The 27,142-nt window shown below is 48.8% G+C and overlaps 1 protein-coding gene and 1 pseudogene across 1 annotated transcript; one reads left to right on the forward strand and one right to left on the reverse strand.

The window, feature by feature from the left end:
- The first annotated feature begins 518 nt into the window (after positions 1–518).
- Smpdl3b (sphingomyelin phosphodiesterase acid like 3B) lies at positions 519–26,743 on the forward strand. The gene is made up of 8 exons (XM_021160895.2): positions 519–708; positions 12,029–12,242; positions 13,551–13,648; positions 17,479–17,622; positions 20,047–20,219; positions 21,412–21,592; positions 21,677–21,810; positions 25,962–26,743. The coding sequence occupies exons 1-8, from the start codon at positions 648–650 to the stop codon at positions 26,325–26,327; spliced, it is 1,371 nt and encodes a 456-aa protein (XP_021016554.1). The 5' UTR covers positions 519–647; the 3' UTR covers positions 26,328–26,743.
- Positions 18,714–19,410, reverse strand: LOC115030858 (large ribosomal subunit protein uL1 pseudogene; annotated as a pseudogene).
- Positions 26,744–27,142: the final 399 nt, after the last annotated feature.

Below are 27,142 nucleotides of genomic sequence, written 5' to 3' on the forward strand. Positions count from 1 at the left end.
TTTGTTGTTTGTAATATCGTTTCAGGTAGCCCAGACTGGCCCCAAAGTCATCAAAGTAGCCTAGGATGGCCTTGAACTCCTAATCCTCCTGCCTCCCCCTCAAGAGTGCTAGGGCTATCCTTGAGTGAGGGCTTGCACATCTGATTTTAAGGCTAGCTTTTAAGGCTCTTTGGTTGCCACAGGCAGCTAATTCATTCATCCATCCGTGTTGCAGTTCTGCAAGGAGACAATGAGTCGATGGTGCTTCGTGCATTTTCTGGAGGCTGACTGAACCAAAATGCCTTCAATTCGACTAGAAAACTTTAAAGCATACCTCGAAGATCCTACCATTTGGCTACTAAGTACTTCTGAATTTCTTTCGAAAAGTCGGGGCACTCCAACACAGCACCTTGCAACACAGATGCGGTTTCCACAGAGACCTACAAGCTATTCCAGCGCTCACTGGTGCGTCCCTCCTCCAATCAAGCGCACGCCCTGCTGGGCAAGGGAGGGAAAAGCAAGAGCAGCCATCCGCCAAGGATAACTTGGAACACTGGAAGCAGCCAAACGAGTTCTGCCCAGACACGTGGCTGGCCACAAGGTGGGAACCTGCGGCGCAGACGGACTTTGGAGGAGCTTCGGCCGCCCGCCGTGGGGGGATCCCGAGGATGACGCTGCTCGGGTGGCTGATATTCCTGGCCCCCTGGGGAGTCGCAGGGGCTCAACTAGGTAGGGCTGCGGGGAAACCTGCTTGATCTTTGTTTCGTACTAGGAACTGCGGCTGGGGTCTGTGCTGCCGGGAGACGTTCACAGATCGTGGCTTTAAAAGGAAAGTAGATTAGAGGTTGAGCGCAGAGACAGCCATCAAGGCTGTTTGTGTGGTGTAGCTCAGTTGGGAGACAGAGTTCAAGGGCAGCCTAGGATGCATGAAACATTGTTCCAAAAGCAAAACCAAACCAAAAAGGCTCCTTGTGCCCAGGGGATTTTAAGTGCCAGGGGCATGACACAGACTTTGCCAGGGGGACAGAGTTGGCTAAGGAGCTAGTACATGAAAGCTAGACACTGAGAGGAAGCCGGTGGTCGGGAAGATTCGCGAACTCAATCAGGACACTCTGATTGAAGGCTCTGAGGTACAGTGGATGTTCAAATCCATCTCTGGGACTCCAGAAAAGAAACACAAAACATTGCCAGCGAGACTGGCAAACGGAGGTCCAGTTCTCCAAACCCATATGGTGGAAGGAGTGAAAGGAGAAAATCTTATTTCTGCAAATTGTGTTCTGTGGTGTCTGTCCACCCAATAGATAAATGTAAAAGAAAACAACATCAAACCTCAAACAAACAAACAAACATAAAAACAAAAGCATTAGTTAAAAGCCCATCTCTGTACCCTGGGTGAGTGTAGGAACCAGGAAGACAAAAAGAAACCAGAAAAAAAAAAAAAAATCAGGACTTCAAGGAAGAAACATTTCCTCAGCTGGGATGACACAATAATCACAATAATCCAGGTGTTGCTTTTGATTTTTACAGGCATAGTATTCCAAGGTGACCTTGAAGGCTTTTTTTTTTTCCCCCCATGAGATAATGGTCTAACTGAGTAGCCCTGGCTAGCCTAGAACTTTCAATGTAGATCACTCTGGCTTTGTACTCAAAGATCCACCAGCTTCTGTCTCTCAAGTGTTGGGATTGAAGACGTGGGGTATCACACCAGTCAAAAGTTACACTTGCTTTTTGAATTACAACTCAGAAACAGGAGGTAGATGTAGTCCAGAAGATCTGTAAGCCACTGCCTAAGAAAGTTTATTGTTTTTACCTGTGTGAGTATTTTGCCTGCATGTATGCACATGTGTGCCTGCTGCCCCATGGAGGCCAGAAGAGGCCGTCAGATTCTGGGTCTGGAGTTAAAGACAGTTGTTGGTGCTGGGGAATTGAACTTGGGTCCTCTGTGAAAACAGCCAGTGCACTTAACCACTGAGCTCTCTCTCCAACCCCTGAACACATGATATTTTACATAATATCGTCACAACAGCTTAGCTTGTGAAGTATTTTTAATGTCCGTTTTACCCAGAAAAACTGACCTTGAGAGAGTAACTAGCCCAGGGTTTCACAGCTGCTGAGTCTGGCCTGAAGCAGGCTGTCCAGCTGTGCTCTGTGTATAATCTGGTACTTTGCAGGAGTAGCCCAATAAGGAAGGCTAGGGGCACTTAACAGTTGTTGAGCACTTTCAGTGACCCTAGACTTGGCATTAGGTTCTTGGAAAACTGTCTCTTTAAAACTTATTTGAGGGCTGGTGAGATGGCTCAGTGGGTAAGAGCACCCGACTGCTCTTCTGAAGGTCCAGAGTTCAAATCCCAGCAACCACATGGTGGCTCACAACCATCTGTAACGAGTTCTGGCGCCCTCTTCTGGAGTGTCTGAAGACAGCTACAGTGTCCTTACATATAATAAATAAAAAAAAATAAAAGTCTTGATCATATATATATATATATATATATATACAATATATATATATATACACTATTTATACATATACACACACACACACACATATATTTATATCATGCCTACACACACTCACACTGTGTGGAGATCAGAGGAGAACTTGCTTGGAGGAGATAGTTCTTCCACCTCGTGACTCATGGGTCCCAGGAATGAAACTCAGGTCACCAGGCTTGGTGGCAGTTCCTTCACTGCTGGGCCATCTGGCTGTACAGTTTATTGAAACTCAGGAAGCTCCCAGTGTTGCCCAGGTTTACCTTGAACCTCTGAGCTCAAGTGAGCCTCTGAGAACTTCCTTAGTAGCCAGCACCACTGGCACACACCACATCTGGATATTCCCAGGAAGCTGGGTGCTGTTACCACCATATTCATTTCACAGGAAGCTTGAGGGACACAACGCCTGTCTGCCACCCCACAGTCAGGGCGAACGTTGCTTATTTGCTGTAAGCCGAATGCCCTTCTGTGCTTTCCCTGGAACTGTGGACTGGATTTTTAAAAATTTTTTAAGACTATCTTTTCTATTTTCTTCACATTTGCTGGAATACACACATGTATAACTTTAAAACAGAAAGTAGATTTAAAAGAGAATTCCAGGGCCGGAGAGATGGCTCAGTAGTTAAGAGCACTGACTGCTCTTCTGAAGGTCCTGAGTTCAAATCCCAGCAACCACATGGTGCCTCACAACCATCTGTAATGGGATCTGATGCCCTCTTCTGGTGCATCTGAAGTCAGCTACAGTGTACTTAGATATAATAAATAAATCTTTAAAAAACAAAAAAGGAATTCCAGGGCTGGAGAGATGGCTTAGTGGTTAAGAGCACTGACTGCTCTTCCACAGGTCCTGAGTTCAATTCCCAGCAACCACATGGTGGCTCACAACCATCGGTAGTGGGGTCTGGTGCCCTCTTCTGGTGTGTCTGAAGACAGTTACAGTGTACTCACATATAATAAATAAATAAATCTCAAAAACAAACAAAAAAAAAAGAATTCCAGGAGGAGCTCAATGGCTCAGCGGTTAAGAGCATGTGTTTGCCCTTGCAGAGGACCACAGTCTATAGTTCCATTCCCAGCACCCATGTTGAGAGGCTCACAATTGCCTGTTAACTCCAGCCCCAGAGGATCCCACACCTCTGGCCCCCACAAGCATTTACACTCACAAGTGAACAAACACTCTCACATACACTTGATTAAAAATAACAAGAAAAGAAAAAACAAAAAACCAAGATCCCATAGTAGCACCTGCAATTATCTTCAGGGTCTTCCTGGTGCACAGGGGACAGCCGAGTTCCCGATCAGACAGCAGCCATCTCCACGTTGTGCGCAGCTGTGTGGCCTACCATCCTTACCCAAGAGTTGGGGTGCTGTCCCATCATGCAGCTCCTTGTCCCCCCATGCACCCCGTGTAACACATCACCTATTCCCCTGTATCATGTGACACAGAGAAGAACAAGTCCACCAGTGTGGGTCAGCAACATTGGGAATGTCCGGAAGGCTGCATCAGGGCTGAGGGAGAGGGATTGGTGGGGCATGGCAGCAGCTTCCTCACCTGGGTGACAGGATGGGTACACCTAACTGGGGAGCTGTTTTGGGGTGGTTATGTCGTTAGCATAGGAGCAGGAAATGTTAGTGTTAGCAGAGGAACCTCAACTATTTCATGTGTTTGGTTTGGTTTTTCGAGACAGGGTTTCTCTGTGTAGCCCTGGCTATCCTGGAACTCATTCTGTAGACCAGGTTGGCTCCAAATTCACAGAAATCCACTGACATCTCTCTCCTGAGTGCTGGGATTAAAAGCGTGCGCCAGCACTGCCCTGTTTACCTCAAGTCTTAGTTTATAGAGAAGGGATTACAACTGAGGTACTTAAAAATGTATTACATTTATTTATTTGGGGTGTGTGTGACACACTTGAGCTTGTGTCAGGGTGCAAAAGGCAACTTACAAAACTCAGTTCTCTCTGTCTACCATGTACAACCCTAGGATCGAATGCAGGTGTTCAGGGTTGGCAGTAGGTGTCTGTCTACGTGCTAGGCACCCATCATGTCCTTTAGATCATTGCTGAATGTCAACAGCAAAGGACTGAAGCCAGAGCGAGGGCACTTTGTGGTGTGGGTTACCATGGTGACGGACAGATCTTGGAGTCAGAGGACCTAGACTTGCAGAGGAACCTTGTGCAATGTTATCATTTACTCTGTGGGAAACAGTCCTAAGAGGGAAGAGAGTGGAGGGGAAGGGAGGGGAAGGCCCACTTTCAGAAACAGTGTGGGTCTGGAAATGGTCCTGAGGCTGATGTCTTAGCCTCCACTCCTACCAAGCAGAGGCAGGCGGATTTCTGAGTTCGAGGCCAGCCTGGTCTACAAAGTGAGTTCCAGGACAGCCAGAGCTACACAGAGAAACCCTGTCTTGAAAAACAAAACAAAACAAAAAACCAAACCAAACAAAACAAACAAAAAAAGATGGTGAGGATAGCTGAGTGTGGTGGCACAGTCTTTAGTCCCAGCACTCAGGAAGCAGAGGCAGGTGGATCTCTGAGTTTGAGGCCAGCTTGGTTTACAGAGTACCACTCTACTCCAGGCTTCTCAGCACTTTTTTTTTTAATTTTTAATATTTATTTATTACGTATTTTCCTCAATTACATTTCCAATGCTATCCCAAAAGTCCCCCATACCCCCCCCCACTTCCCTACCCACCCATTCCCATTCTTTTGGCCCTGGCATTCCCCTGTATTGGGGCATATAAAGTTTGCAAGTCCAATGGGCCTCTCTTTCCAGTGATGGCCGACTTTCTCAGCACTTTTATCTGTATCCTTTCCTCTAGGCTTCCTTATGCTTGCTTTCCCAGAGAGGAAACCAAGGCTCAGCTAGGAAGTTCCTAGTTCACATCACCACTGCCTGTGTGGATGAGCCTGGCTTCAGAAACAAAGGTGTGTGGTTTCCTGATTCCAAGCATCATTAATCTCCTTTCAAAAAACAACGCCCTGCCTCAGGAAAGCTGAGGCCGGAGTCACTAGTGTGACCGACCTTTTTCTTTGGAAACCTATGGGACCACGAGCCCCTCTCATGATCTAAAAGTGAGGTGAGAGTAGAGGGGGAGGTTAAATGTGATTGTTAAGGGGCTGGAGAGGTGGCCCAATGGTTAAGAGCACTTGTGGCTCGTGCAGAAGACCCAGGTCCTGTTCCCGGTACCCACGCTGCATCTCATAACCAGTGGTAATTCCAGTTCTAGGGGAGCCAACCCTGTCTTTTGGTCTTGACAGGTTCCTGCATGCATGTGGTACTGATGAAGTCATGCAAACACACACACACACACACACATACACAGGGCAGAATAAAGGCAACTAACATGTTAGAAATGTGTTAAGGGAGGCCGTGCTTGTGCACCGGGAAGTGCCAGAAAAGCTTAAGGAGAGCCAGCAAGATGGCTGAGGGTAAAGTCCCTTATTGTCAACCTGAACCGAGTCTGGGCCCCACACGGTGAAAGGGGATATCCACTATCAGAAAATTGTCCTGTGGCCTCTCCATGTAAATAAGGGGCAGATGAAATGACCCTGGGTAAAAAGGTCTTTGTCTCCGATCCTGAGGACCAGAGTTCAATCCTGGGATCCACCCACATGATGGAAGGAGATTCTTGAAAGTTGTTCTTTGACTGCCACCCATGCACTGTGGCAGGCACACACACACACACACACACACACACACACACACACACACACACAGACATACAAAATAAACAAGAATATAATTAAAATAATTTGATAAAGAATTAAGGGATTAGCCGGGCATGGTGGCGCACGCCTTTAATCCCAGCACTCGGGAGGCAGAGGCAGGCAGATTTCTGAGTTCGAGGCCAGCCTGGTCTACAAAGTGAGTTCCAGGACAGCCAGAGCTACACAGAGAAACCCTGTCTTGAAAAACAAAACAAAACAAAAAACCAAACCAAACAAAACAAACAAAAAAAGATGGTGAGGATAGCTGAGTGTGGTGGCACAGTCTTTAGTCCCAGCACTCAGGAAGCAGAGGCAGGTGGATCTCTGAGTTTGAGGCCAGCTTGGTTTACAGAGTTCCAGGACAGCCAGGGCTACATAGTAAGACTCTGTCTCAAAAATAAACAGCCAGGCGGTGGTGGTGCACGCCTTTAATCCCAGCACATGGGAAGCAGAGGCAGGCTGATTTCTGAGTTCAAGGCCAGCCTGGTCTACAAAGTGAGTTCCAGGACAGCCAGGGCTATACAGAGAAACCCTGTCTCGAAAAACCAACCAAACAATAAACAAACCTATCCCATAACATTTATGGCCTCAATGAATTTTTAAATATTGTTTTTGGAGTGAAATTTTAATTTTTTAAAAGATTTATTTATTATTATTTATAAGTTCACTGTAGCTGTCTTCAGACACACCAGAAGAGGGTGTCAGATCTCAACCATGTGGTTGCTGGGAATTGAACTCAGGACCTTTGGAAGAGCAGTCAGTACTCTTACCCGCTGAGCCATCTCACCAGCCCGAAATTTTAATTTTGATAGAGTAGTTTCCATTTTCATTTTTAGGTCATAGATATTTTACTATGCCCTGGGCTCTGGGTCTATGATCAGTAATGGCTAAAGGATCCTAGAGCACTGTGGGTTGACAGGAGGAGGGCCAGGAGCTGAGATGAACTGAGCCAAACTTTCTTTCTTTTTCTTTTTCTCTGTCTGTCTGTTTCCAAGACAGGGTTTCTCAGTATAGCCCTGACTGTACTGGACTTCACTCTGCAGACCAGGCTGGCCTCGAACTCACAGAGATCTGCCTGCCTCTGCCTCCTGAGTGCAGAGACTAAAGGCGTGCGCCATCACTTCCCAACTCTTTCTGTTTTTTAAAGATTAATTCCTTGTTTCTTTTAAAAATGATATTTATTTCTTATTTATATGCGTGTGCACACATATGTGCCACTGCATGTCTGTGGGTGCCAGAGGACCATCTTGGGGAACTAGTTCTTTCCTTCTACCATGTGGGTCCTGGAGATTGTCTCCAGGTCTTCAGGCTTGGTGGCAAGTGCCTCACCTGCTCTGTCATCTTACTGGTCTAAATTTTCAAAGCGAACATGAGATGGTCTATTGGGTCTGGAGGCCCAACCAGAAAAGACAAAAATCAGTTTTTCTTTCAAATAGGCTTCATTACCTGCAGGGAACAGTCCCAAGGAGACACACTGGGGAGGCAGGATGTGTCCTTTTCTGCAGTGAGAGGGAGACTTTCAGACCCCCCTCAAAGACTGAATGCAAGGTACCCGACTCTTCCCCGCTTGCTGCGTGCTTCTCCCACCTCCCCTGGTGCCATCCATCTTCATCTACCCACAAGATGCTTCGCAGAGATAAACCAGAGTAAAGCTGCCCTCATCCATGCAGCAAGCAAGCAGTAAACCTAGAATACCTACTTCCTGCACCTACCCTCAGCTTCTCACTGAACCAGGCTTACTTCTATCCATAATAATTAGCTAACAATATCCATGAGCAATAATGACTCGCGAACAGGAGCCACGCGTGGTTTAGTTTTGGTTGGTTTGTTTGAGACAGGACTTTGGAATGTCGCCTGGCTAGCCTGGAAATCAGTATGTCGATCAGGCTGACCTACAGTTAGTTGTGTGTGGTCTTCCTTAGTCTCTTGGGTGCTAGGATTACAGATGTTTGCCACTGTATAGGATAGCTGCTTTCCTTTTTAATAGTTCGTTCCCTATTCAAACAGTGTAAGTCTGTTAAAAAGCATCTGAATTCAAACAAGATCCTTGGCCTGAGGCCTCTGCTCTTATTATTTATTTTGTTTTTTTTGAGACAGGGTTTCTCTGTATAGCCCTGGCTGTCCTGGAACTCACTTTGTAGACCAGACTGGCCTCGAACTCAGAAATCCACCTGCCTCTGCCTCCCAAGTGCTGGGATTAAAGGTGTGCGCCACCATGCCCAGTTTTAAAGATTTATTTATTATTATATGTAAGTACACTGTAGCTATTTTCAGATGCACCAGAAGAGGGAGTCAGATCTCATTATGGATGGTTGTGAGCCACCATGTGGTTGCTGGGAATTGAACTCAGGACCTTTGGAATAGCAATCGGTGCTCTTAACCACTGAGCCATCTCTCCAGCTCTTGCTCTTATTTTTTTTAAGATTTAATTAATTACATGTGTGCCTCTGTAAGTGCAAGTGTGTGGATGCCCAAGGCAAGCATCAGATGTCTGACGTCTGTCATTCTCTGTCTATTTTTTTTTTTTTTTTTTTGAGACAGGGTTTCTCTGTGTAGCCCTGGCTGTCCTGGCACTCACTTTGTAGACCAGGCTGGCCTCGAACTCAGACATCCGCCTGCCTCTGCCTCCCGAGTGCTGGGATTAAAGTCTTGTGCCACCATTGCTCAGCTTCTTTTTTTTTTTTTTTTTTTCTGTCTATTCTTTTGAGGCAGGGTCTCTCCTTCAAGATGGGACTTGTGGGTTTTTTCACAAGTCCCAGACATCCTCCGGTCTCTTTTCCTGACAAAGCTGGGGTGATGATTAACACATTTTTTTAAAGATGTATTTTATTTGTGAGTACACTGTAGCTGTCTTCAGACACTCCAGAAGAGGTCATCAGATCCCATTACAGATGATTGTGAGCCACCCTGTGGTTGCTGGGAATTGAACTCAGGACCTCTGGAAGAACAGCTCTTAACCAATGAGTATTCACTCCAGCCCCTTGGTTAATACATCTTAACAGCCAGTTTCCTGGGATTAAAGAATAACAATAGAACCATTTGCCATCTCAGAGTCAGAGAGGTTGACTTTGAACTCTTGTTCCCTTATCTCTCAAATCAGCATAAGAATCCTTACTTCAAGCCGGGCACTGTTGGCGCATGCCTTTAATCCCAGCACTTGGGAGGCAGAGGCAGGCAGATTTCTGAGTTCAAGGCCAGCCTGGTCTACAGAGTGAGTTCCAGGATAGCCAAGGCTACACAGAAAAACTCTGTCTCGAAAAACCAAAAGACCAACCAAACAAACAAAAACAACAACAACAAAAATCCTTGTTTCAGGGACACGGTCGTAGCGCACACCTTTAATTCTGGCATTCTGGAGGCAGAGGCAGGCAGATCTCTGAGTTCAAGGCCACCCTGGGCTACAGAGTGAGTTCCAGGACAGCCAGAGCTCCATAGGAAAGCCCTGTCTTAAAACTCCACCTACCCTCTAACCCCCTCAAAAAAAAAAAAAAAAAGGAGTCTTTATTTCAACTGCTTAGTGGTGGCACACACCTTTTGTACCGGCTACTTGGAAGGCCGAATGGGGGAAGGAGAACTCGTGCCATCTGTCTGAGCACCGTAATATGATTTTTCTCAAAACAAGGCAATGGGGGGAGGGCTAGGCGTATGTTCAGTAGTAGAGCATGCAGGACGCCCTGAGTTTGATTTACAGCAACACACACACACACACACCACACCCAACATACCACACACACACCCCACTCATACACACACACCACACCCAACATACCACACACACACCCCACTCAGAGGTGTTGGGGCCTCTGGATGTAGTTTCATTTTGACTAGTTACTGACAACTGGTATGGCCTCACCACTAGCCAGGACTTTCTGGAATGAAGAAATGTTCACTGTGGCTGACATCAGAGAGACCAAGTGGTTGGTGCTTGTGGTTAACTGAAAAAGATCATCCTTGAGGCAGGGCAATACCTCTGCCCTGGTCCTCCGAGGACACCAGACAGAAGTTGGTAGTATTAGGCTGGTTGCATTAGACTGGCCAGCTTGGCCTAATGCATGGCCAGAGGCCCGAGCTAGCAGATGCCAGGGCACTGGGAAGGTACACTAACCCATCCACTTGCTGAATAGAATGAGGTACTTAACCCCTTTACCCTGGCTTAGGGGTTTGCTCCTGTAGGAATTATTTCAAATATATTAGGGGTTGAAATCTGTATGGAAAGGTTAAATCCCCCCTATTATAAATAAAAATTTCATAAAAAGTTCAAAATGTAGGCTCACACTGTCAACTGAGACACCCATCTAAGACAGTAGGGTACTGGGCTCACCAGACAGCAATCACATCTCCTTAGAGAGTCTGAGCCATAGGACCGGACCCACTGGCCACATGATCTCAGGCCTGGTGACCTCTGAACTTTGCTTCCTTATCAGGAAAGTGGACCTAGTAATCCAGACTTCCCAGGGCTGTGGGCAGGGCACACGGGAGGGGTAACGATTTGCTTAATCAGACATTCATACCTTAGTGTAAGCAAGTTTTAGGTCCTTTCCACAAATCAGGCATAGTCAGGAAAGGCAGGCAAGGTCTTTTTCTTTTCCCAAGCTCGTAAGAGCACCTGTGAAGAGAAGTTTAGGACTGACAGGAGCCAGGGCCTGTTTTGGTTTCACATTCATGTCCTGGGGAAGGAAGCAGGCTGTTCATTCAGTTTGAGGAAGTGGAGGAGGAAGTTACAGAGGCGGTGGCTGGTGAGGTAATTCCCCGGCTTCTCCCAACACCAGCCCAGAACATGGGATCGAGGGCGGAGGCTGCACCTACTTTCTTTCTTTTTTTTTTTTTTTTTTACTTATTTGTTTTTTTTTTTTTAAAGATTTATTTATTTATTATATGTAAGTACACTGTAGCTGTCTTCAGACACTCCAGAAGAGGGCGCCAGAATCTTGTTACGGATGGTTGTGAGCCACCATGTGGTTGCTGGGATTAGAACTCTGGACCTTCGGAAGAGCAGTCGGGTGCTCTTACCCACTGAGCCATCTCACCAGCCTGCACCTACTTTCAATACGCGGTCTGCAGTCGTGGAGAGCTGGGTGCGCTGGTGTGCACCAGTAGGCCTAGCACTTGGGAGACTGACGCAGGAGGATCTTGGGTTCAAAGCCAGTTCTGTCTCAGAGAGAAAGAGAGACAGACAGACTGACAGAGACAAAGAGAGACTGGTTATGCAGCTCCAGGCTCCACCTTGCCGGCTTCTATTTCCTTTCTCTGTGTTACTTTAGATTCCCTTGGTTTGGAGCAAAATCCTGTCAACCACTGCAACAAACTTGCCTCCCACAGCGCATGCTGACGTCCTGTCGTGGTGAGCACACCCGTGTGAGGAGCACCGTCCCACCAGATAGTCCACCATCCTCTGCTGTGCTCCCCTCTCATTCCTACACATTCTCCCCAGGGGTTCAAGGTCTCCCAACTCACTTGTGTGTAAGCCTTCTCTCCCAGGTCCGATATTTATTTATTTATTTATTTGCTCATATTTCACAGAGGTATGCAGGGTCTGGACCTAGCGATAGGCTCTCTGAGTGACTGAGCTTCCCCAAGGCCATCCAGCTCCTTGGTGGATCCAGAGTCTGAGTGTTCAAATCTATACATTTTTCTCACCTTAATTTGCAAACCAGCACCTGGCTCAGCACTTCGAGGGTCACGTGACCCCGTCTCTTATGCAGCTTCTGTGGGTACAGGGATGGGCAATGGTAAGAACCTCAACAAGAAGTCACTGGCTGGACAGAGCTGGAAACCTGGTGTCCAGAGGAGCCTGCGTTTATCTCAGGGCCGCTTCCTCATCCAGTATTGAGGGAGGTTCTCTTTCCCACCAGGGAGGTTCTGGCACATCTCTGACCTGCATCTGGACCCCAACTACACCGTATCCAAAGACCCCCTCCAGGTGTGTCCATCAGCCGGCTCCCAGCCTGTGCTAAACGCTGGCCCCTGGGGGGACTACCTCTGCGATTCTCCTTGGGCCCTTATCAACTCGTCCTTGTATGCCATGAAGGAGATTGAACCAAAGCCTGACTTCATTCTCTGGACAGGGTAAGAGCAGTCGGATTTCACCTGTGAGCCGGGCCCCTCCTCTCCTCTGTCTCCTTTCATCTTCATCTCAGGTGAATATGCAGGATGTAGAGAACTTGGCCAATCAGCCTGGCACTTGCTCAGCCCTGGGGTAGACACTGGGGAACTGAGATGATAGAGACAGGGACTGGCCCTCAGAGGGCCTTCAGACTTCCAGAGGATCCAGGTGAGCTCAGGGACTATACCTTTCCAGCCAGCAGAGAGCCACCTGTGGGGGTGTGCGAATTGCACAAGGAACCTGATCCACATAGCAGCATAGGAAAGGACTTCCTACAGGATGTGGTGACCCAGGTGTGAGGACCAGGTTCAAGGACAGTTCCAGGTGCTCCCTCTGCCAGTCTCAGTGGATGATTCTAGGAGCTGGGATGAACCCATGACGTTCTTGACTGTCCCTCATTATGAGATGGGAGTGACCATGCCATGGGCTCCATGCAGGAGGAGTGGAAAGGCTAACCCCCTTAAGGAATATGGCAATGTGTCAGGAGGACCTGGTCAGTCCTCAGTTTCTTTGTTTTGGTGGCAGGCAGGTGCTGGGGTGGGGCTCTGTTTCCAGACAGGGTAGTCCTGGCTTCCCTAAAACTCTCTTTGTAGACCAGGCTGGCCTTGAACTTAGAGATCTGCCTGCCTTTGCCTCCCTCCAGAGTGCTGGGACTAAAGTCATGTGCCAACATTGCCCACCACTGCCCAGCCAGTTCTCAGTTGCTTGGGCCCAGAAGTCAATAGACTCCTTCGAGGGGTCTTGCTTGGGGGAAGGGCTCTGATACCTCTGAGGAAGGGCCCTTAAAAACTGGGTAACACTGTGAAATGCAGACTCTGGGAGAGACACTGGGAAGCCTGTGATCCCTCCCCAGGTGCAACAATTTCCTAAAAGCCTCTAGGAGCTTGCAGTGCTGAATGAATGCCTCTGGAAGATGACTTCTGGGTTCTTTATAGCTCTTTTGTTATAAAGACATCTCCCAGAGAGCTGTGTAGAAATCAGATGTTTTATTTTTATTTAGTATATGACTCTATGGTTAGGTACCCGTTATTATCCATTTTACAGATGAGCCAATAGCAGCTCAGATGGGCTACCAACCTACCCAGGGCTTCATAGCTGGCAATGAAATGGCAGAATGTGGGTTGTAATTCTGTCCTGCCTGGCTGCCCTGTAGATTGTCTCTCCTGGTCATGGGAATGTGCAGGGCTCATGGCTACAGCTTTCTTCGAATGTACTGTCCTTTCTTTCTCCTGCACCTGTCCCGACCCAACTGCCTCACTGATGTTTTACAGGGACGACACACCGCACGTCCCCAATGAGAGTCTAGGAGAGGCAGCTGTGCTGGCAATTGTGGAACGCGTGACCAACCTCATTAAGGAAGTCTTTCCAGGTAGGACTCACTGTCTGATTGCCAGTGTTCCCTGATTCCCTGGGGGGCCTGGCACAGGGGGTACAGCAGCGATAGGAGAGCTGGAATATGGACCTTCATTGACAACAATGGCCGCCTCCAGGTTTCAAATGCTTGACAGCAACTGTTTCTTACCTTTTACACAGTCGCCCCAGTTCACTGGCCCGTGGAAACACAGGGGGCCACTAAAGAGGTGCCTGATATTTCTGTGTCTTACACTCTTCTCTAAGGCCAGTCTTACATCTCACGGTGTGTACAGTTACACACAGATGTCCCTGGGCAATCCTCCCCCAGGCTGACACAGGGCCTTGTGTCCTGCCCTGACACTAGCGCTGGTGTCTGCTGTCCTCTGGCTGCCAGGCATCTGGGAGATGCAGCTTGCCCGTCAAAATGGTATTGTTCAGTGCTTCCTAAGTGTTTTAAGCAAGGCAGAATGGGCAGGGAATGGGAGCGTGTGAGCCACCCTAAGGGACATGACAGGGAAAAGAGGCTCTGTGTGCTCCAGCTATCAGTCCTTGAAGATGGTTTTAAACAGGCCATGCAAATCAGAAGGTCCTGAGGGTTGAATCAGGCAGGCCCACAGGCTGCCAACTGGGAACCTGAAATAGCAGCCTATCTAATATCCACCCCATCTCCCTCTGTTCCTTCTAAAGGTCATAGTCATGGGCCCCCAGGACCCACGTACAGAATCATGATACTGAAAATAATCAACAGCTATGTATCTATTGAGTGCTCGGGATCAGGAACTGCTCTAAGGATTTGGCAGACTTTAGCGCATCCATTGTCATGACAACCCACAGACAGGAGCTATTCTAGTTTTCCTAATGAGGAATGTGAGTCTTGGCATCAAGTCAGCTGGTCAAGGTCATGTGGAAGCATGGGGGCTCTGTGCTCCCATCTGAGCTCTTGTTCCCATGGTTTCCTCCCTTGACAGCAAGCAACATCCTCAAAGACGCCTGGATCTGTCTCCCTTATCTGTCTCAGCCCGGCATGTTCCACAAAGATAGGGCTTGTTCGTCTTCCAGCAAAGGCCGCTACTTAGGATCCAATCCTCCATCTATAGGCATTATTACCCACAATGCAGTTAGGGAATGGTGGCTCAGGAGTCCCTTTCTAGTGATGAATTCAGACGCATATCCAACCCCAAGCCTCTTTCCTCTGGTCCACACAGCACTTCTAGAGTAAATATGAAATTATCATGGATAGGGAAGCAGTTTCCTGAGACCTGGTAGATGGCGAGGGGTTACCTTGTCACACAGGCATGAAGACCCGAGTCTGTTCAGATCCCCTACAATGGCATTAAAGTTAGGGTCAGCAGCAACATCAGTAAAACCAGCACTGGGGGACAGAGATAGATTTTGAGGGCTTGCTGGCTAGTCAGCCTAGCCAAGATGACAGTGAGAAAAGCCAAAAAAATAAGGTAAGGTAGAGAAGTGTCTGGAGAAGGCATCCACTGTCCACCTTAGGCCTCCATCCACATGGGCAAGTGTACCCATGCACACCTATGCAGACACACACAACACATAAACACACACACACACACACACAATCAGAGAACACGTTACTGGCCATGATTTGACACATGTGTGGACATTACAGATTTTATAAAGTCTATGTGACATCTATTAAAACTGCTAATGTTGAAGGTGCCGCTGACTATGATGTGGCCCTGGGAAAAAGTGCTCCCATTAAAGAATGACGTGGTACCCACTTACAGCCTTGGTGGGAAGACACAGCTCATTTGGAAAGATGTTAAAATGAGATCACGCCGGGCGTGGTGGCGCACGCCTTTAATCCCAGCGCTCGGGAGGCAGAGGCAGGCGGATTTCTGAGTTCGAGGCCAGCCTGGTCTACAAAGTGAGTGCCAGGACAGCCAGGGCTACACAGAGAAACCCTGTCTCGAAAAACAAAACAATATATAAATAAATAAATAAATAAATAAATAAATAAATAAATAAATAAATAAAAATAAATAAAATGAGATCATTAGTGGAAGATACAAGAGAGAGTTAAAGCACAGGCCTGGCAGGATGGTTCTCATTCTGCAGATGGAAACTGTAGTACAGAGAGGTCAAAGAATTCATTCAAAATGAGCAGTGTGGCTCAGCGATAGAGGGCTGCCTGCCTGCCGTGCACACACAGGCCCTGGGTTGGAGAAGGAGTGGCTGCCCTGGGGAGTTTTGCTTCTCCAGTTTTGATGCACCCATGTTTCCTACCTTCACCTGGCATATTGGCCTTGCCTCTCTAGTGTATCGAACATAGGTGGGCAAGGTGAGACCAGGAGGGCAGCAGCCAAACAGACCTCAAATTTTCCTCTGCCCTCAGCTAGGCGATCCCATTCAGCAAGTGTTTCCGGCCTGTGCAAATAGGGAGATGGAGACGCCTGCCCCATGGCTTGGTCCTGAGGATGAGATAAGTTAGTCTATTCAGAGACAAGCTAGTTTATTCCGTCGTTCAGTCAGTCAACAAACAGATTCTTACCGAGCTAACAGTATTCTTATTGAACAGAAAAGGTCGAGCCTTCCTTCACACAGCCTTTGTTTCTGTGGAACCTGGCCCGCAGTGGCAGTGGTGGACACGGTAAAGGACGCTCCCCTTCCCTGTCAGCACTTGGGTGGCCAGGGGTTCGTGTTTTCTCTCAGATGGGTCCTCCTCCTCATTCTGAGGTCTTAGAGCTGAATCTAAGGATTCTTGCTAGGTGAAGCAGACACTATTACCTCTCACTTCAGCCTCTTGTGTAGCTATGATAATAATAATACAATTATTTCATAACTATATTAATCATTAAATAACAACAATATTTAATAATATCTTCTTTTTCTTCTTCCTCCTCCTCTTCTTCCTCCTCCTCTTCCTCCTCCTCTTCTTCTTCCTCCTCCTCCTCCTCCTCCTTCTTCTTGGTTTTTTGAGGCAGACTTTCTCTGTGTAGCCCTGACTGACTTAGAACTTGCACTCTGGAGACCAGGCTGGCCTCCCCCGCACAGAGATCTGCCTGCCTCTGCCTCCCAAGTGCTGGGATCCAAGGTGTGTAGCACTGAGCTTAGCTTTTTCTGAGAATTCCTGTTGTTGTTCATTGTTAAATATTTATTAGGCCCTTACTGCATGCCAGACCCAGAGCCTAAATGAAAGCGGCAGTGAGTCGGAGGTGCTGTAGCAGGTCTATAATTCCAGGGCTCAGTAGGAGGAGGCAGAGGATGCTGAGTTCAAGGTCAGCCAGGGCTTCACAGTGAGACTGTACATGTCTCAGAGAAAAACTCCCAAATAAACATAACCCACCACAACTCAAGACATAAAAAGCAAGCATGAGTCTGTCTCTAGGGAGGATGTCTTCTGGGCTCCCCTACACCTCTTAGTCTCATCCATAGGCCATCTGATGGAGGGATTCTCCCACCCTCCTCTCCCCATCTCCGTTACCCCTCCCACACACAGCACACAGGCCTCACTTACCTAATTATCAGTTTCCATCGCATTGCCCCACTTCCGGGTCTGAGAGCCTCACTCCTAGGGCAGGTATGCAGTGGAATATTTGCTGACTCACCTGAATGAGGGGAAATCCTAAGGCCTCTCGAGGATGGTCAGGGTTTTCCCTGCTAGGACAGGGTTGGGAAATGGGACCAGGCAGCTCATGACTCTTCCCTCCCCATCCTCCGTGATGCTCAGTCAGATGTTATCTGATGCGGTTTTCTGCCTGTCTTTGCTTTTCTCCTCATCTGAGCTCTCTCTTCCCCTCTGGCATGGAGGCCCAGTGCCTGCTGAAGACGGCTGGGGGCTTTTGCACATTTCCTTAATGTTTCTTCTCCTTTTCCTTGCAGCCACTAAAGTCTTTGCTGCTCTGGGAAATCATGACTTCCACCCGAAGAACCAGTTCCCAGCACAGAGCAACCACATCTATAACCAGGTGGCAGAGCTGTGGAGACCCTGGCTTAGTAACGAATCCTACGCTCTCTTCAAAAGAGGTATCAATGGCGCTTGTTACCCGCTGGACACGTCCTGTATGTCAGGCAGGGTATGATCTCATTGCATCTTCACAGCAAGCCCTGGAATAGGTACAGAATTTATCCCCGATTTACAGAAGAGAATGAGACAGGTCACACAGTTTGGCAACCACTTTGAGAACAGAATCCAGGATGGCTTCCAGAGTCCTTGTACTTAACTGGACTGGATGCTCCTAGCAACCGTAGGACAATTCTGGGATCAAACCTGGGCGACTCCTGACCTTGTAGTCTGGCTGGTGGACTCCATCTCTTGCAGAGCTATTCTGTTCCTACAAAAGCAGGTGTTGCCGGGCGTGGTGGCCACGCCTTTAATCCCAGCACTCAGGAGGCAGAGGCAGGCAGATTTCTGAGTTCGAGGCCAGCCTGGTCTACAAAGTGAGTTCCAGGACAGCCAGAGCTATACAGAGAAACCCTGTCTCGAAAAACCAAAAAAAAAAAAAAAAAAGCAGGTGTTGCCAGTCTTTGCTACCTTGTGAGTTCTTTTTCCCACCCTTTATCTTCCGGTTCTACCCTCTAACACTAGATAGGAGAGAAAGAAGAAGAGAGGGGAGAGAGGAATTAAGAAACCCCCTGAATCTAATTTCTTTCCTTTTGTTTCATCTTTGATCATGGCTACCAGCAAACCGCAACAGACCTCCCTAAATGACCACCAGCCACCATCACTGACTCTTGGGGCCCTGGAATTTATGTACCCTCTGAAAAGTTCCCAGCATTCCAAACATCACACCATGGCAGAAATTATCTGCAGCTGGCAAAACCATGCTTCTGTTAGCGCATGAGCCAAGTCATAGCTGCTATGGACGGCCCAAAGCAGCCCCACATCCATGTACCTGGAATTAAGATGAAGGTGTATTCTTACAATTTCTTCCTTCTTCCTCTCTCTTCTTTCTTTCTTTCCTTCCTCCTCCCACCCCTTTCTTTCTTTTTTGGTTTTTCGAGACCGGGTTTCTTTGTGTAGCCCTGGCTGTCCTGGAACTCAGAAATCCTCCTGCCTCTGCCTCCCAAGTGCTGGGATTACAGGCATGCACCACCACTACCCAGCTATTTTTTTTTTTTTTGAGTGGCAGCACTGAGGTTTATTGGAGCATCCTAATACAGACGCTGGGGCTTGCCCATGGTGCTCTTGATGTACAGAGCCCGCACGTTTTGCCAGTTTTTCTTAAGCAAGGACACCAAGAAATTGACAGCCAGATGAATGTTGTAGACTAGCTCGTCATCGGTCATCTTCATGTGGCCGACAGCGACGGCCAGACACAGCACCTTCTTCATCTGGAACTTGATTGTAGATTTCACCTCATCCACTTTGGCCACCATGTTTTCATTGTGTGTCAGCAGGGAGGGGAACTTGCCAGCCTTGTTTAGGCCTGGGCCCAGGATACGTGGGAGGGATCTGCTTAATCAGAGACTCGGAGGCCAAAAAGGCATCGTACTTCTTGGCCAGCTTCTTGACCAACTTCTTGTTTTGTTAAGCTTCTTGAGCGCCTCGATGTCCATGTGGGGGATATCCACGGCCTTGGCTTCATCACAGTGCTGCTGGTCCCCTAGGACGCACACTGAGAACTTGGGGCGTGGGGTGGACTTGAGCCAGACGGTGCCCGAGAAACGTTTGTCCTTCTGAGGGTCATAGTTCTTCAGGCTGATCTGCAGCTCCACCGTCTCCAGAAACTTGCGGCGCTTGCGCTGGTTCCGGTGCAGGACTTCCCGCACCGCCTCGTACAGGGTGTCCTGTGAGACTTTGCTGCTCATGGCTGCGGCTGCCGAGGAAACCGGAAAGGAAGCTATTTTTATTTTTAAAAGAAACCAAAATTCCAGAATTCTCACAACAAATAGGGTGTTTAGCAGTGTCTCTGACCTCTGTCTGCTAGATGCCAGCAGCATCTTTAGTGTGACCACCAGATGTGCCTCTGAACGTTGACAGATGTCTCTTGATGGCCACGTTGCTCAGTTGAGAATGACTCGTGTAGAGACATACCCAGGCCAACATTTCCCTGACTACTTCTTTCTTCCCTGGTCTCCTGTTGCTGGGACTCCTCATTGGTCAGACCGTAGCCCAATGAGCACAGGAGCCCGTACATTGATTTAGTCTAAATAGGTCAGCTCCGTGGGCAGAGAGCTGGATTGAAGAGAATCAGCAGTGGATAGAGACCACACATCATTGTTAGTCCATTATCCAGATGAGGAATACTGAGCAGAGAGGTGTAGCAACTTTCCCAAGTTGCACAGCTATATGAATGGTAGAGTCAGGATTAGAACTCGGCTCCAGAACCTTTGCTCTTATCCCCAGATGCCTCTCCTATGGGAAGGGAGGGTGCCAGGGAAAGAGATCAGAATGTGAGGTGCAGGATGGCTGAGGAACCCCCACTGTCCCCAACTGTGACCTCCTAGGTGCCTTCTATTCTGAGAAGTTGCCGGGTCCCAGCAGGGCGGGGCGAGTTGTGGTCCTCAACACCAATCTGTACTACAGCAACAACGAGCAGACAGCCGGCATGGCTGACCCTGGCCAGCAGTTCCAGTGGCTGGGAGATGTCCTGAGCAATGCATCTCGGGATGGGGAGATGGTAAGTGCTCTTGCTTCTTCCTGTGCACCCAGAGACTTCCTGATAGAAATCTTCCACCAGGCACAGACTTACAACCCACTGGGGACATTCACACCCCCGAGGGTCCAGCAGCAGCCTAGCCCCAGGAGACACTTCTGACCATAGCCACCCTGTGAGTTGAGGCCCTGAAGCACACTGCATGTCTTAGGGCCTCAAGAGGCTGTGATGGTCTCATCCCACAGTAAGAAAAAGCCTAGAACCTCAGTGAGACTTGTTCTAAGTTCCGATGTCTTTCTGTCATCACCACAGGCACAGCAGTAGTGCACACTGTGTACCCAAGGAGGTACATGGATGTTAGGTGTGTCCGTCTTGTCTGCTAAGCCAGCAGCTACTTAAGGACTGGCACAGTGGCTCCTGTGTGAGCCCATGCATTGCCCAGCAAACCCAGGAGAGTTTTGTGGCTGGTGCTGGTGAGCGCTCACCATGCCAACAGCAGGCACATAGTGCTTTGGGCGGCTCCCCCTCTTTTAATTTGGTAGCAAGCTCCACCAAGTGGAGACTCTTCCAAACGAAAAACTTGAAGCTCAGAGAGATGGCATGCAGCTGGTGTCCAAGCTGAAGTTAGAGGCCAAAGCTCATTCATGCCCTTTATTTTTAATATAAGCTCTCAGGCTGGAGGGATGGCTAAGCATTAAGAGCATTGGCTGCTCTTCCAGAGGTCCTGAGTTCAATTCCCAGCAACCACATGGTGGCTCACAACCATCTGTAATGGGATTTGATGCTCTTTTTTGGCACACAGGTGTACATGCAGATATAGCATTCATACATTAAACATACATTCACACACACACACACACACACACTCATGTTGACCAGGCTGGCCTTGAACTCCCAAAGATCTGCCTGCCTATGCCTTCCAAGTGTTGGGATTGAAGGTGTGAGCCAGTTGCCCCTGGCTAAGCACATGCTCTCATTTCTGCCCCTGTTATACATTTTGCAGTGGAAATGCACAGGACCACATAGCGTTCTCTCACACAGCCATGCAGGATCAGCCCCAGCTCTGGGAATCAAGGAGCTCTCTTTGAAGGATCAGGAAGAGTTTGGGGAAGATGTGCTCTGGGGCTATGTTCAGAGGGAGGACATGGGCAGGTTTTGGAAGGTGGAAATGGGGGCTGGAGAGGGCATCTCTGATTGCAGAACCTCATTCTTGCAGGTGTACGTTATTGGCCATGTGCCCCCGGGGTTCTTTGAGAAGACACAGAACAAGGCCTGGTTCCGAGAGAGCTTCAATGAGGAGTATCTGAAGGTGATCCAGAAGCACCATCGGGTCATAGCGGGGCAGCTCTTTGGACACCACCATACCGACAGCTTCCGAATGTTCTATGACAACACAGGTGCTCCATCCTGAGGGAACTGGCCACCTGCCAGCCTCTTCTTTCCTTACCCCCTTTTCAGCCTGCTGTCTTTTTCCCCTAAAGGTGCCCCCATAAACGTCATGTTTCTCACACCTGGGGTCACACCGTGGAAGACCACATTACCTGGAGTGGTCGATGGGGCCAACAATCCAGGGATACGCATTTTCGAGTATGATCGAGCCACACTCGACTTGAAGGTTAGGAGTTTGGGTCTGCTGGGTTGGGGGAATCTTAAGTCCATCACCACCTTTCCTAACCTTCAGCTAACCCAGTTGCTACTGACCACTGAGCCTTGGAGGATGTCTTAGTTAGGGTTTCATTGCTGTGAAGAGACACCCCTGTTCAAGGCAACTCTTATAAAGGACAACATTTAATTGGGGCTGGCTTACGGGTTCAGAAGTTTAGTCCATTTATCATCATGGTGGGAGGCATGGCAGAGCCCAGACAGACACGGTGCTGGAGAAAGAGCTGAGAATTCTACATCTTGATCAGAAGGGGCAGGAGACTCTCTTCCACATTGGGCGGAACTTGAGCACTAGGAGACCTCAAAACCCTCCTACACAGTGACCCACCACACAGTGACCTTCCTCCAACAAGGCCACACCTATTCCCACAAGGCCACACCTCCCAATAGTGCTACTTCCCATGGGCTAACCATATTCAAACCACCATGGAAGGGAATCTTGGTTAGAACCTTGGAGTCACCTGCCACCAAATCAGATCTATTCTAACCCCAAAGCCCGTTCTTCTTGTCCTGGGTTACTACGACTGCCTGGTCTCCCTGCTGCCACATCCATCTTCCTAAAACATTGACTTCATTTTGCCTCTCTGTGACTCACAAACCTTAAAGATCTCCCGAGTGCCCTCGAGATAAAATTGTCTCTCCTGAGGCTGGTATGGAAGACTTCTCTCAGTCTGAGTTCAGGCCCATTGCCGCACCTCCATTCATCAACTAGCACTCAGAGCCTGACCCCGTGAAGACTTCTTCACTTCCTAGGATGGGCTGGGATTGTAGAAATGGCGAAAGAGGTACTACTTCATTCTTTCAACAGAAAGTACTAAGCACAGGCCACATACACACCAGGCTCTGTTCAAAGCTTAGGAGATGCAGAACCAAACAACAGAGTAATCACTCTCCTCGTCAAAATCCCTATAGGAGGAAGGCAGTAAATAACTACACAAAATTTCACATGGGAGACAGGAAAGGCAGGGTGGAAGCTGAGCCTGCTGGCATGGGACGGTAATACCAGGCACTTGGGAGGCTGAGGTACAGGACTAAAATTTAAAACCAGCCTGGGCCACAGAGTGAGTTCAAGACCAGACAGGAGCTTAGCCAGGAGACCCTGTCTCAGAAGGGGTGTGGGGTGGGGAGTCGAGGCTGCAGCTCAGCAGCAAAGTGATTGCTTAGCATGGTGGAGGGGTGATTTCCAACACTGAAGAAAGAACAGGGAAGGAGAGGGGGAAGAAGGGAGGAAGGGGTGGGGAAGGAAAGTGCAGCTGTTTTTGGAGTGTGTGTGTGAGATGTGTTAAGTAGATGGGAGGAGGGAAATGTCCTAAGTAAGGAGGCATTTGAGTTCTGTGTAAACTGAGAACACAGCTGGGTTTGAAGGGAAGGTAGAGGGAAGAGCAGGTCAGATGCCCCCGGAGTGGGGGGGGTGGGAAGTGGCTTAGTGTTTCTGTGGAAGAGCAGGGAGACCAGGTGACCCCAGAGGGCAGGAGCGGAGGGTGGAAGGCACCCAGCCAGGTCAAGGTCTGGATCTGAAGAGCAGGGGACAGAAGTGCAAACCGTTCTGATTCACAGTTTCACAAATCACTTTGTCTGCTGGGCAAAGAGCAGACTGCTGTGACCAAGGTCTGGAGTAAGGACACCTGCTGGAGAGGGTGGTGGCTGGGCCAGGCTGCCGAGAAGCATCTGAGCCTGAAGGTGGTTCAGAGGCGGAGGAGCCAGCGTGTGTTGGCAGATGCTTGGTGCAACCTTTCTTTGTTTTTTGTTTTTTGTTTTTCGAGACAGGGTTTCTCTGTGTAGCCCTGGCTGTCCTGGAACTCACTCTGTAGACCAGGCTGGCCTCGAACTCAGAAATCCGCCTGCCTCTCTCTGCCTCCCAAGTGCTGGGATTAAAGGCGTGCGCCACCACCGCCCAGCTGGTACAACCTTTCTATATCTATATATATTAGCTATCTTCAGGCACACCAGAAGATGGCATCAAATCCCATTACAGATGGTTGTAGGCCACCATGTGGTTGCTGGGAATTGAACTCAGGACCTCTGGAAGAGCAGTCAGTGTTCTTTTTTTTTTTTTGGTTTTTTCGAGACAGGGTTTCTCTGTGTAGCCCTGGCTGTCCTGGCACTCACTTTGTAGACCAGGCTGGCCTCGAACTCAGAAATCTGCCTGCCTCTGCCTCCCAAGTGCTGGGATTAAAGGCGTGCGTCACCACGCCCGGCTGCAGTCAGTGTTCTTAACCGCTGAGCCATCTCCCCAGCCCTATCTTTTAAAAAATTTTAATGGTTATTTATTTAATGTGCATTGGTGTTTTGCCCAATGTGCTGGGATTGGAGCTATGAGCCACAGTGCCCTGCTTGGTCTGGGGGATGAGGTTGGGGGTGGGGGGAGCGAGCTAGGATATAAACTAGGTTCCTCAGAGTTGTGTAGAAGTGCCCTTGGGTGGGGTGGCTCAGTGGTTAACAGTATACACTGCTCTTGTAGATCACTCAAGTTCCGTCCCTAGCACCCACACCAGGCGGCTCACAACTGCCTGTAGGGCCAGTTCCAGAGACTCTGACACCTTGCTCTGGCCTCTGTGGGTACCTGCACACCTGTGCATATACGCTGCCTCACAAAATTAAAAATTAAATTGTACTTAGGTCCTGGTTCTTCCTCCCAACCCCTTGCTCCCAGAAACTCAGACTCAAGATATATTTACAAATGCCTTGCCTGTAGAGCTAGGCTCTTCTCTGACTAGATATAATTTAAATTAACCCATTTATTTTAATCAACATTCTGCCACATGGCTGGTTACCTGTGCTCAGGTACCATGTGATTTTCCTTGGTCAAACCTTTCTCGCTTGTCTTTATCCCAGAATTCTTTCTGCCTCCCGGATGTCCCACCTTCTATTCTACCCTTTCCTATAGGCCATGGGTCTTCTAATTGACAGGTGATACATCCATGCAATATACAGCATACTCTCTCTACATAAAATAAATCTTTTAAAAAGTACTCTTAAACACAAAGCCATCTCTTCTGCTCCCATCTGAGGAATGGGAAGAAGAAAAAAAGAAAGAAAGAAAGAAAGAAAGAAAGAAAGAAAGAAAGAACAAACGAACTGGTGTGTGTGTGTGTGTGTGTGTGTGTGTGTGTGTGACTTGACAAGGTTAGTTCTTGCCTTCTATCTGTCCTGCCTTCCACTGTGTGGATTCTGGGGATCCACCTTGTTGGCCCCAGGCCTGAGGATTTGTAAGAGTCTAGCCTATTGTCTACACTCTGGATTCACTGCTTTCTCTGTACCCTGGAAGTCACAGGACTGAGGGGACTTAGTGCAACAATGCCATGTACCTGGCACATGCAGGTCCCACCCATTCACCCAGCTCCATTACCGGTCTGTCTGAAGGCACTGCTGAGTCTTGTTTGAGCGGGAAACCTTTATCAGCTACAATTTCATAACATCCGCCAGCCAGGCAACCCCCCCCCACCCCCACCCCGCTGCCGTCCCCTCCCCCCTCCCACTTCCACCGCCACCATTTTTATTCCTCTTCACTCTGTGAAGATTTCCTGAGCATTAGAGCTTCTGTGAAGAGCGTGTGGTGCCTGCCAGTTTGGCAGAACGGGACGCGTTGTGAGGTGAACATTCTGCGTCCTAATCCCGCCCTGCCCCTGAAAGCTCGCAGACCCCAGAAGGAAACATCACTTTTGTAATGCCGTGATTGCTATACCAACATGTGAAGGCCTGGCAGTTAATGGTGGCCAAGCACTGTGGCAATGTATCAGGGGCCCCTCATCTCGCCATTGGGCAGGATCCAGAACCAGCCTCAAAGGTTTCCTTTTGCCAGCTGGAATCCACTACCTAAAAATGCTACAGCTGACCAAAATAGTGCTGCCTTGGGAAACAAACATTCGAAATGAAGGGGGCGGCGGGGGCGGGGCACTTCAGATTCAAACCCTAATGACCTCTTTAAGGCCTCCATGTCTTCACCAGGAAAATGGGGGTTCAGATGCAGTCACCTCATTGGAACCAAGCGCAGGGTAACAAACAGCGGCTCTTTGATCGATTTAGAGAGCCTGGGGAGAGGTTGGGTTGTGGGCAGAACGAATCAACTGCTCGTTGCTGACGTACCCTGCGCCTCTAATCCAGGACATGGTGACTTACTTCTTGAACCTGAGGCAGGCGAATGTACAAGGAACCCCACGGTGGGAGCAGGAGTACCGCCTGACGGAGGCCTACCAGGTGCCGGATGCCAGCATCAGCTCCATGCACACGGCGCTGACCCGCATTGCCAGTGAGCCCCACATCCTGCAACGTTATTACGTCTATAACTCGGTCAGCTACAACCATTTGACCTGTGAGGACAGCTGCCGCATCGAGCACGTTTGTGCTATACAACACGTGGCTTTCAACACTTACGCTACCTGCTTGCATGGTCTTGGTGCCAAGCTGGTCCCTGGTTTCCTGCTCATACTGACTCTGCTGCCAAGCCTGCACGTATTGGAGGTGCTTTGACTGTAGGCACTGCCAGCCCATGCACTGACTTGGTTCATCTTTCTCCCGGCAAAATTGGGCAACGTTACCCGATGGAGAGACGAACTTTTGCCATCAGTCTCCCGCGTCTGCGGAGAGTAAAGTGGGATGGGACACTTGGATTCACCAGAGAGGGCGCGAAGAAGCACATTTCTTCCAAGTTTCACGTTTTAGCCACAAAACTTGTTTGTGGTACATGTCTTTGGTGTGTTATTCGCTTTAATACAAACATCTCAAACCACCATGAACTTGATCACCACAGTGAAGTGAGCCGGCGGGAAGATGGGCCCTGGAGATTCTGTGCTCTCCATGTAGTCCCTGCTCATGGTCTGAACTGGGAATGCACGTGGTGTGCAATCCCTTAGTACTTTTAAATAAAAGACTTTTCTGATTTGGTTTCACAACAGTGCTACCGTGAGGGATCACAGCTGCGGCCGGTACTCTAAGGCTCTAGTCTTTCTTAATAGCCACTCTTGTTTCCTTGAGCCTCAAAAGCAGAATCCAAGCCGGGCATGGTGGAATCCCAGCACTTGGGAGGCAGAAGCAGGCGGATTTCTGGGTTCGAGGCCAGCCTGGTCTACAGAGTGAGTTTCCAGGCCAGGGCTACACAGAGAAACCTTGTCTCGAAAAACAAAAACAAAAACAAAAAAAACAAAAAAACCCAAAAAACAAAACCAAACCAAAACAAAAAGCAGAATCCAAACCAGTAGAGGCCGGGCTCTGCACAGGGCGGGCTGGGGGCGGGGTCTGGGCTGTGGGGCCAGTGTGGGGGCGGGGCCGCGGGCTCGCTCCACCCC

This window comes from Mus caroli, unplaced genomic scaffold, assembly GCF_978045245.1.
Source record: "Mus caroli unplaced genomic scaffold, Mus_caroli_1 scaffold_6, whole genome shotgun sequence".
NCBI lineage: Eukaryota > Metazoa > Chordata > Mammalia > Rodentia > Muridae > Mus > Mus caroli.

Bases quoted from the DNA above. Each gene is read 5' to 3' on its own strand.
- Smpdl3b (XM_021160895.2), top strand. From the start codon at position 648: ATGACGCTGCTCGGGTGGCTGATATTCCTGGCCCCCTGGGGAGTCGCA. The intron at 17,623-20,046 runs GTATCAATGGCG...GTGACCTCCTAG, and splicing joins CTACGCTCTCTTCAAAAGAG to GTGCCTTCTATTCTGAGAAG. The intron at 20,220-21,411 runs GTAAGTGCTCTT...TCATTCTTGCAG, and splicing joins CATCTCGGGATGGGGAGATG to GTGTACGTTATTGGCCATGT.